The sequence below is a fragment of the Coregonus clupeaformis genome, chromosome 25 (assembly GCF_020615455.1).
Source record: "Coregonus clupeaformis isolate EN_2021a chromosome 25, ASM2061545v1, whole genome shotgun sequence".
Taxonomy (NCBI): Eukaryota; Metazoa; Chordata; class Actinopteri; order Salmoniformes; family Salmonidae; genus Coregonus; species Coregonus clupeaformis.
The window spans coordinates 35,698,356-35,710,175 of NC_059216.1; the positions used below are offsets into that span (position 1 = coordinate 35,698,356).

The 11,820-nt window shown below is 41.6% G+C and overlaps 1 protein-coding gene across 1 annotated transcript; it reads right to left on the reverse strand.

Annotated features, from left to right (window-relative positions):
• Positions 1-173: 173 nt before the first annotated feature.
• LOC121538887 (alpha-tectorin) lies at positions 174-11,059 on the reverse strand. Its single transcript, XM_041847060.2, has 9 exons — positions 10,806-11,059; positions 9,763-9,851; positions 9,420-9,524; positions 7,002-7,162; positions 6,574-6,709; positions 5,309-5,403; positions 2,593-2,761; positions 2,215-2,329; positions 174-968 (listed from the first exon to the last, which is right to left on the reverse strand). The coding sequence occupies exons 1-9, from the start codon at positions 10,885-10,887 to the stop codon at positions 790-792; spliced, it is 1,131 nt and encodes a 376-aa protein (XP_041702994.2). The 5' UTR covers positions 10,888-11,059; the 3' UTR covers positions 174-789.
• Positions 11,060-11,820: the final 761 nt, after the last annotated feature.

Below are 11,820 nucleotides of genomic sequence, written 5' to 3' on the forward strand. Positions count from 1 at the left end.
TTCTGTAGCACATGAGATGGCGTTGCAAAACAAATGGCCACAGGATTGATGCAAATAATCATGATATCATTCTACCAGGTAGGCATAGGCTACTTTGTTAACATTTCATTGGGAAGCTTTTTGGGAAAGCCTTTCCATCTACCAGAAGACGGTTAGGCCTATCATTACCATCACTATATTTTTACTGTTCCTTAATTGTTTGAAATCATAGAAATGTGGAGGCAATTATTTTATAAAGACTTCCTCATACGTGTTCTCCTGTTCTTTTGGTTTTCGTTCATTGTCTAGCAGTCAAAGGCATTATCCTAGTCATATTATCAACCCATGATAGTTGTTGCATCATAAGATCTTGCCCCTTTAAAAATGTCTAACTGATATTTCCACGAATCCGGGTGCGCATTTTAGAACAGAGTTTTCCCGCAAATTCCATTTTGGAACATTTGTGCGTATTTTACAGCCTTGTGCACATTGCTGCGCCTAAAATATTAAGAAATAATAGTTTATCAACATTTTAAGCTAAACATTCTGATCTGTTCCATCAACCTTATTAATTGATCCGCCGTATACATCCACTACACTACTTTGATACGCATCAAGGGGATTAAGAAGTGAGCATACGCAATGCCCTCTGAAAAATAAGTGTGTATACGGCGTATACCTGCGTATTCCCTCCACTACACCATTGCCTGTGCATGCTTGCATTTGTGTGTCTGCTTTTGTAGATGTATGTATGCATGCACCGTTTGACATCAGTTCTCATAGCTTGGACTTCTGGTCTGCTCAGCTATTTTAGGAGGCCACCTCTGAGATGTGGTGTATATTGGACAGAGTGAGCTGTGCGGCCTCCTGTGCTGGGTAGGAGTGTCTGGTTCTCAGCCACAGCCTCCCGAACACTCCAATGATCAGCAGCAGGACCACCAGCAGGCCTCCCAGGACAAACGTCTCCACCGAAAGCACACCTCCAGAGTCTGCAGGGAAAGAGATTGGCAAGTCAGAGATGCAGGGACGTGTTCAGTAGGGCACAACGTTAGCAAAACACAGAAGTAGGAAAACATTTTGAAATGGAAAACATAAATAAACTGGGGTGCGTTCAACATTTTGGAACGTTCAGATAGAAATACACTGAACAAAAATATAAAACGCTACATGTAAAGTGTTGGTCCCATGTTTCATACACACAAAAAGCTTATTTCTCTCTAATTTTGTGCACAAATGTGTTTACATCCCTGTTAGTGATCATTTCTCCTTTGCCAAGATAATCCAGCAACTTCGCACAGCCATTGAAGAGGAGTGGGACAACATTCCACAGGCCACAATCAACAGCCTGATCAACTCTATGCAAAGGAAATGTGTCACCCTGCATGAGGCAAATGGTGGTCACACCAGATACTGACTGGTTTTCTGCTCCTACATTTTTTTGGGGGGGTATCTGTGACCAACAGATGCATATCTGTATTCCCAGTCATGTGAAATCTATCCATTTATTTAAATTGACTGATTTCCGAACTGTAAACTCAGTAAAATCTTTGAAATTGTTGCATGTTGCATTTATATTTTTGTTCAGTATATGTTATGTAGAACAAACATGCCTCTCTGACAAGACCTGGGTTCAAATACTATTTCAAGTCTCTCAATTATGTTCACATACATTTAGAAGTAAGTATTCCGATTTATTTTTATTTTTATTTTTAAGACAAGTAGTTGAATATTGAAATGTATTTGGAAATATACTTGGAAAGTATTGGCATGCATTTGAAATACACTGACTCAAATACACTTCCATGCATTTAACCCAGGTATTAGAAAATACTTTCAAATAGTGGACTATTTATAGGAAATTAATTTGAAATACTTTCAAATGCTTCCAATAGAAGTAGTTGATTTTTGATTTTGTGCAAATACTCAAATACACAGAAAATACGTTTTTAAAGAACAAATAATCAAATACACATGTATTTGAACCCAGGTCTGTCTCTGCCATGTAGAATAAGGAATCATGTTGGCTCTATCATGGCATCATGTTGGCTCTATCATGGCATTTCTATCTACAATGTTCGACAATATTTGGCTACTGAATTTGGCTATGTTCTTATTGGACAAGCTCAGGTAGTATCTCCCTGTTTCACTCTAATACAAAAGTTGTATCTCTACTGAACACAACCCAGTACAGTATGTTGGTGATAATAAATAAAGAGCCTTTATTGTGAGACTTACTCAGGCTGGGTTGGTCACTCTCAGGCAGACGTCGCCTGATTGGTCCATAAGATACTGTATGGGACATGGCAACATCTCTTCTCATCCGCCTGGAGCTATCCTCACCAGAACAGTTCTGTTACATGGAAATATTAATATTAAGGTACAACAAGCATTTATATAGCTTCATTAAAGTATTATCACAGCATTATTACCATATTTACTTTTCCTTTTACATTTCCAAAATGATCACATATTTCTTTAATTAACACCAGTTGCAAATAAATCAAGTTTTTTCATTGTCTTTATTTATGACAGCAGTAGGCCCTTGTTATAAACTAGGGTTTGAATGAGCCAGTGAGCATCATCAGAATGAAGAAAGGGGGAGGGATCACTCACAGGCTGACAGACCCCAGGTGTGTTGTGACAGATCTGAACATTGCAGTGGAGAAACACATCCTTGTAAGAGCTGCCCACAAACTTGAACATTTGTATCCTGAACATAGCCTCTGGCCCCTGTCCATTCTTCAGCACTGTCAACGTCTGTTCGTTTGACAACAAGGGGCAGCTGAAACACACACGAGAGAGCGAGAGATAGAGAGAGAGTAAGAGAGAGAGTGAGCGAAAGAGCAAGAGAGAGAGCGAGAGAGATAGAACAGGCAGTGGATCGCATCAGTATCAGAGGCAGCATGTGCAACCGTTGAATAAGATATCATACATTTTAAAATGTGTTGGTTAATGAAATCATTCCTGGTATGCTATACTAACACCTGATACAAAACCCAGACAAATAATCTACATTCACTTGTTTACACTGAACACATGCCATGTAAGAGCAGAGCACTTTGTGATTGTGATATTCCCATCTTTCATAATGGGATTCTGGGAATGACAAGGCAGATCCTTTTAAGTGTTTTCTTCTCAGACATAGTAAACAGAAGTACTTGTGCAAGTCATTGCTGTGCTGTTGCTAACAGTACAACATATGTCCTGGTTGTCAAGGACATGCACAGCTGTTGATCTGGGTCCTGGGTCACGTGACAGGGGTCTGAAGTTGTTGTGTTACCCCCAACTCTTAAGTCTAAGCAATTCAACAACTCTTATTTCATATTTCAACAACACCATTCCCAGAGGAATATGTGCTGGTGTCAAGTGTGGTTGAAAGTGTGACACTACAAAAATATACAGTGCATTCGGAAAGTATTCAGACCCCTTGACATTTTCCACATTTTGTTACGTTACAGCCTTATTCTAAAATGGATGAAATAGTTTTTCCCCCCCTCAATCTACACACAATACCCCATAATGACAAAGCAAACACCGTTTTTTATAAACTTTTGCACATTTATTTAAAAAAAAAAACTTCAATATCACATTTACAAAAGTTTTCAGACCCCTCACTCAGTACTTTGTTGAAGCACCTTTGGCAGCGACTACAGCATCGAGTCTTCTTGGGTATGACGCTACAAGCTTGGCACACCTGTATTTGGGGAGTTTCTCGCATTCTTCTCTGCAGATCCTCTCAAGCTCTGTCAGGTTGGTTGGGGAGCATCGCTGCACAACTATTTTCAGGTCTCTCCAGAGATGTTAGATCGGGTTCAAGTCCAGGCTCTGGCTGGGCCACTCAAGGACATTCAGAGACTTGTCCCGAAGCCACTCCTGCGTTGTCTTGGCTGTGTACTTAGGGTCGTTGTCCTGTTGGATGGTGAACCTTCGCATCAGTCTGAGGTCCTGAGCGCTCTGGAGCAGGCTTTACATTTACATTTACATTTTAGTCATTTAGCAGACGCTCTTATCCAGAGCGACTTACATTATTATTTTTATTTTATTTTTCATACTGGCCCCCCGTGGGAATCGAACCCACAACCCTGGCGTTGCAAACACCATGCTCTACATCCCTGCCGGCCATTCCCTCCCCTACCCGGACGACGCTGGGCCAATTGTGCGCCGCTCCATGGGTCTCCCGGTCGTGGCCGGCTACGACAGAGCCTGGATTCGAACCAGGATCTCTAGTGGCACAGCTAGCACTGTGATGCAGTGCCTTAGACCACTGCGCCACTCGGGAGACTAGGATCTCTCTGTACTTTGCTCCGTTCATCTTGCCCTCGATCCTGACTAGTCTCCCAGTCCCTGCCGCTGGAAAACATCCCCACAGCATGATGCTGCCACCACCATGCTTCACCGTAGGGATGGTGCCAGGTTTCCTCCAGACGTGATGCTTGGCGGCATTCAAGCCAAAGAGTTCAATCTTGGTTTCATCAGACCAGAGAATCTTGTTCCTCATGGTCTGAGAGTCCTTAAGGTGCCTTTTGGCAAACTCCAAGCGGGTGTCATGTGCCTTTTACTGAGGAGTGGCTTCCGTCTCGCCACCATAAAGGCCTGATTGGTGGAGTGCTGCAGAGATGTTTGTCCTTCTGGAAGGTTCTCCCATCTCTATAGAGGAACTCTGGAGCTCTATCAGAGTGGCCATCGGTCTCCAAACTTCTTCCATTTAAGAATGATGGATGTCATTGTGTTCTTGGGGACCTTCAATGCTGCAGAAATGTTTTGGTGCCCTTCCCCAGATCTGTGCCTCGATAAAATCCTGACTCGGAGCTCTACGGACAATTCCTTCGACCTCATGGCTTGGTTTTTGCTCTGACATGCACTGTCAACTGTGGGACCTTATATAGACGGTGTGTGCCTTTCCAAATTATATCCAATCAATTGAATTTACCACAGGTGGACTCCAATCAAGTTGTAGAAACATCAAGGATGATCAATGGAAACAGGATGCACCTGAGCTCAATTTCGAGTCTCATAGCAAAGGGTCTGAATACTTATGTAAATAAGGTATTTCTGTTTTTTCTAAAAACCTGTTTTCACTTAATCATTATGGGGTATTGTGTGTAGATTGATGAGGATTTTTATTTATTTAATCCATTTTAGAATAAGGCTGTAACGTAACAAAATGTGGAAAAAGTCAAGGGGTCTGAATACTTTCCGAATGCACTGTACATTTAGATAGGCCTCCATAACACATTTTTGAATTCTAATAAACAGAATGAAGAGCAATATGTGATGAGAGGGCTTATAATACACAGTGATATAATGTTAAACTTCTCTTTGAAAAGACCTGTCCTTGATGAAGGTGTACTGGATGTTGCTGTACGGGTCATTGGTTGGGGTAGCCCAGCACCTCTCCACACGCAGCAAAAGATGAGCCGGTATCTAAGAGAGAGAGAGACAAACCGGGACTACAGTCAGTGACCCACACCCACACACAGATAGAGAGAGAGAGCGAGACAGAGAGAGAGCTGTCTCCGACCTGCACTGCACTCAGTAAATATTTTGACCAAGTCAGCAGGTCAACAGATGTACAATGAAAGAGAGAGTAAACAACAGTGGGAACTAGGGTTTCCTGGAAGCCAAAGATGGAGCAACAGACAATCACATTGGATCAGAGCCAATCTACTTGACATTTACCGTATGTCTATGGCCAGGGCCAAAGACTGGTCTTCAGCTCAACACTCACTAAAGGTGCTCATCTTTATCTAGCAAGAGGGAGAAACGGCTCAACCACGGTAAGCTTACACAGAATTGGGTCTATTCTAACATTCAAAAGTTGCACAGTAAGTTACACCACATTGGTTGGTACTTCAGTTAACTAGCCTAACTAAATATCTGCTGGTCATGATCACATGATCAGCTCTGATTTCATATTTCAACAACACAACTCCTAGAAGACTGATGGTGTCAAGTGTGGTTGCAATGACAATAAGAAAAATAAATCAGCCTGGTCTCAGACTAGACGTAACACAGTAAATGTAAATCTGGGGCACTCAAATTAGTATGATATGTTACGTTTGGTATGGTTACGTAAGACAGAAGGTTACTTAAGGCAAAAACTAAAGTAGGGTGGTTGGTCGGGGTGGAGTGCTGGACGCAAAGGTTGCGTGTTCAAATCTCATCACGGACAACTTTAGCATTTTAGCAACTTTGCAACTACTTACTATTTTTTGGCTACTTTGCAACTACTTAGCATGTTAGCTAACCCTTCCCCTACCCTAACTCCTAACCTTAACACTAGCTAACGTTAGCCACCTAGCTAACATTAGCCACAACAAATTGGAATTCATAACATATCATACGTTTGGCAAATTAGTAACATATTGTACGAATTGCAATTTGTAACATATTGTACGAATTGTAATTTGTAACATATCATACGAAATGGATGATAGACATCCACAAATTAATACAAACTATGCAAAACACAACATATCATACATATTTTTGTGTCCTGGATTTACATTTACTATGTTATGTCTACCCCTGAGTCCAGGTTGGAAAAAAATACAACAGATATCAAACAGAATGAAATCACATGATGACCTTTACCATGAAAACTTTAACGTAGATGTTGTCATCCAGTGTCAGTGAGGGCACAGTGGTCCACTTGTCCTCAAAGTCCTCGTCTTTATACAGCAACATGGACACAGAGAAGTTCCCATCTTCTGTGTTCAGAGTGATTGTCCTGGAGAGAATAGTATAGATTGTATAGATGCAGTGCTTGAGTTACAGTTACAAGTCCAAAATTCGATTTAAGTGGCAGTTCTGGTCGCCCCACAGAGAGCTTAGAAGTGATTGGATTGATGTATTCTACAAACTACAAGCACTACATAGAACATAAAATGTCCTCTTTTAGATCAGCTTCTTTGGCCAATTAAGACTGTGTGAATAATGTTAATGAAAGTTTAAACCAGGTATTAATGAACTCGTAATGAAAATCTATGACCATTTTTAATAGCCATAACTAGATATCTTACTTGACATCCACCCTGATCATGTTTTCCCCATTAGGTTGCTGGACCATGTAGTTTATTGGGTAGCGGCAGACAAACGTGATGTTTATGTAGTTCCTTGTGACGACATCCGAATCGTTGTTGCGTATGGTGTTAATGAACATAATATGTGTATCATCCGATGCCTAGAAAGAGAAGTATGAATCGTTATTCCATTATGGTGCAACTTTGGAAGTAACTAAATTAGTCACTTTGGAAGTGCTGTAACTGCAGATTGATAACCATGAAAGGGTGACCTAGCGCAAACTACATGTCACAAACCCTGCTACATTCACCAAAACGCTTTCCTTAATTTCATGTGACATACTGTTAACATAAATATCAAATTGAGTAGCTGGCTAGCCCATGCAAGATTTGGTTCTGGGTTCCAAGATGACTCTTTCCCCAACCAGAGCGCCTACGTACAGTAGCACTGTAATTTTCTGTCATTATAGAATGTGCTCCCAAGTGGCGCAGCGGTCTAAGGCACTGCATCTCAGTGCTAGAGGTTTCACTACAGACCCTGGTTCGATTCCAGTCTGTATCACAATCCGGCCGTGATTGGGAGTCCCATAGGGCGGCGCACAATTGGCCCAGCGTTAATAAAGGTTAAATAATAAAATAAATAAAATGTGTGAGTAATACAGTTCAAATGTTTAGTAGCAGACTACTGACGTAGGCAGAAACCATAAAGAGGGGTTGGATGAAAAGGTTGTGACCGGGTTGTGTCCGGATCCCTGTTGAGAGCAAATGGAGGACTGGTCCCATGGCCATTGAGAAGGATGAATTGCCCCTTGCCCTTACTGTCTAGTACTGTTTTATTACCCCAGGGTAAATACACAGCCCCCCACTGGGCCTACCACTCACGGTCTGTCCCACAGAGAACGCGTCTTAAATAGCAGCCTATTCCCTCTATAGTGCACTAACGTCTTCATTACTCTGTAGGAATAATGCTCTGCTCACTAACCTTGGGTTCTTATGAATGGTTAATTAACAAACTCATGCAATTTGACAAACAGAGAGACCACAATGATTATAGCAATGGGCGACAAAATCTTCAAGTCCAATTTATTTCTAGTTGTTTAGATCATTTCACTTTTCAAGTGTGGAGAGTCATTACATTCCCACTTGCTAGTCGCTCCGGTCCTGTCTGTGGGGTTCAATAGCTTTACGAGGGTCTACTTCTACCTCTCAAGGTGAAAAGTGTTTGGTAACTATGGCATTCCCTTCTTTTCCCAACAGTGTCTAATCCCAAAAGCAAAGCAGGCTTACTACGTTCACTAGGTCTGGTATGCTGAAGCTAAAGCCTTGTAAAACCTCAGAGGGTAGAGAAAGAGGGAGATTTTCTCCCCCCACAAAGCTGTGTTAACCTTTTGCTTGCTTTACAAGAAATGCCTCTGTGCATTCTAAGCAAGCGTTTCAATGACACTCATGGTCTTGAGTACAGATTTATACCACGCCAAAGTTAAAATTGTCCTCTGAGCTGTGCTACTGCCACCAAAAGGGGCGACCACAAAGTGGGCCACTGAATTATAGCCTGGCTATTCAGCAGGTCTGAAAACATGCTCATTTCCATGTAAGTCCTGATAATTTAGAGCTCCCACCCACTCCTCGCTGCTTTGAATAAAGTCCAGTGGCTCTTGGGAGGGCAAAGGAACAACACTCCCATTTTCTTTTAAATATAGGCTACTTATTCCTCCCCTCTCTCTTTCTGTCTCTCTGGGTCCCTCACGCTTTTTACAGATTATGAGATAATTTCATTGCAGGAAACTGACAGCGGAGGTCCATGTATGTAATGTATAAATGAAAAGAGGTGTTATTCATGCTAGCTATTTTGAGCATAGTGTGTATCCAAACTCCCAGTTAGCTCACCCAATTAAAGGATACATGGAAGTCTATCGGTAGCATTGGCTTGCGAAACTACCTCGAACTTCCTTCATACTGGACACACAGACATAAAAATGGTCTCTACTAGTTCATCTGACTGCGGGGAAGTAGAAAAAGGGAATTGCCAAAATCCTGAAGTGTCCCTTTAAGTTATTTTCTGGCACAAACCAGTGCAGGGAAGTTCTACAATACTACACCAGACGTTTGGCCAGAGCTCAGTATAACAGAGGAGCATCGTAAAATTAGATAATTTACTGTGATGGGGATTTTATGTGGCTAGTAAAAGAGATCCAAACTGTAGTTTGTCTCTATGTTACTGGTGCTAATGTTTTTCTTCTTTGTCAGGGTTGCTCTGAACGACAAAGGTTACTACTTTGTTTACTTTACGAGGTTAAATCCTTCATAGTTGGCGTAGACAAGTAAATCTTAATCTCCCAAAGCAATCATCAGAGAATGGCAATGAAATGCCCCTAATATGAAAGGGCATTTCTAGGGGAGAAAAGCTCAAAGTCTTACCACGATTGTCCCACAGTCAGAGAGATTGGTCTTGATGCTAAAGACATAGTCATCTTCAATCTCAACACCACGGCACTCTGGGTCATTTAGGTGCAAATCCCAGACCTAAGAAAGAGAGGAAGGGACTTCACTAGAGAACTACAGTAGACCTTCCTGACAGCCTTAATATTAAAATGTTGATTTGGTTCTGGGTGTTGAGATTACTAGAGAACAATACAGCACAATATGGCATAGCACAGCGCAACACACAGGGAGTAATCTATTATATCAAACTTAACAGTGAGTTCATGGTAAGTAAGCTGTAATATAAAGTAATATTAATTCTGGTTGACACTGAACTTACATAAATGGGTGGCACTTTGTTGAAGAAGAAGGCACTGGGAATGACCACCTCCATCTGGTCATTGGTGCAGAGGACAGTTTCATTGAGCTCTAGGAGAGAAGAAGGGGTCAGCTGGACAACGTTGAAAAAATCCTGTCCCCTGACATGAAATCAGATCATATGAAATATATCACACATTTTAAATGTATTCCATTGTTAATCCATTTGTGCAAGTATACAGTTCAAGAGTTATTTACAAAATATATTTAGCCCAGTTATTATGAAGGGCAGTTGTGACATCAATATGGTCACAGAAAAAGGACAACTATAGATTCCATTCTCCTACATGTTCCATCAGACTCCAAACAGTTTCCCCAGTGAAAACATGATTCTGGTCTAATATATGTGGTCTCTAGATTTTAACAGGTGCTTATTGTTGAAAAAGACCCATCAACATTAAGACCACATCAAGAAACAGATCCAAAAAAACATGTTACATCAATTTATGGACTTATAAATTAATGATATATACCCATTGATTCTTGAAGAATATAACTTATGACTCATGAGCTTAGTTCGATTGTCATACCACATCAGAACCCAACATACAAGCTTGTTTTACTCCAATGTTTGTAAACAATGCAAATGTAAACAAACAGTGAACAGCCTCAAAACATGGTTAAAACTATAATCATGAATGATCAGTTCTTGTATCCATATCTCTGGCTATGAATTTGAGAGTGGGTACATTTCTCCAGGCCATTCCCTCAGCTTTTTACCAAAACAGAAGCGGGGTGTCCCTTTGTTATTGTTTCCATTAAGGATTCTAGATTTAAACTTGAGATTTGCTTACAAATAGGGTTGCAAAACACATAAAACGTTGCCAAAATTCCCTGTTTTTTCAAAAATTCAAGTTGATGGAATTCTAGCTTGGAGGATTCTTTCAGTGTATTCCCTGCTGATTCCAGAAATCCTGCAACTGGGATTTCTGAAGAAATAAAACAGTGAATTTGGGGGATGTTTTCAACCCTGCTCATGAAGTAGTTGAACTGAACTGAACTCACCCTCAGGCTCCAGATAGACAGCAGAGGTGACTGTCCTCACAGCGAGCAGGAACCAGGCTAAGACCAAATTGGCAGGTGTCATCTTCAAAGGGACTCTCTCTCTCTGGCTTCTCTACGGTCAGACACTCCAAACCTCAGACTACTGTCTTCTTGGCCCTTTCCCACAGATCTGTGAATCTTCTAACCTATTCACCAAAGTGCAGCTGTCAGGTCCAGACGTAGTGCCCACTCTCAGTGCAGTCCTCCAAACACAGCTCTAATGAACTAGGACCGGGAACCAGCGTCCCTCCCTCCCTCCCTCCCTTTCTCCAGACCTTAAAACACTAGCCTGAATGATGTCCCCACCAACAATGAGATTCCAGACATGAATAGGGGGAGCCGAGGGGAGTCCGAGGTAACACACATTGGTTTGCATCCCAAATGGCACCCTATTCCCTATATAGTGCGCTACTATGGGCTCTTGTCAAAAGTAGTGCACTATGTAGGGAATAGGGTGCCATTGGGGACGTAGCCATACAACTGGGCCGTTGCCGGCGATGCCCTCGTAGTAAACATTTTGCTACGCAACTACATCGTCATACTACACATATCAACAAGCAGGCTCATTAACATGTAAACAGAGACAATAGTACAGGGGTGGTACTGCTTCTTTTATCTGCTGTCTTTTGTCCATACGTTTTTAAAGACCATGGTGAAATATTTATTGCTGCGGGGACCCCAGTCAATGGTTGTGTCCCAAATGGCACCCTATTCCCTATAGTGCACCATTTTTGACCAGGGCCCATAGGGAATAGGGTGCCATTTGGGATAAGAGGAAAATAAGGCCTGCCGATGAGTCAAGGGCAGTTCACTGACACTGCCAATGGTCTAATGTTGTGTGTGTGTGTGTGTGTGTGTGGTGTGTGACAGACAAGGAGCACCGCAAAGCATGTAGCTAGAACATGAGGAACATTTGATGAAAATCTAAAAAGATATATTTGGCATTTTTACGAGTTGACTTTACAGTCAAAGTTTT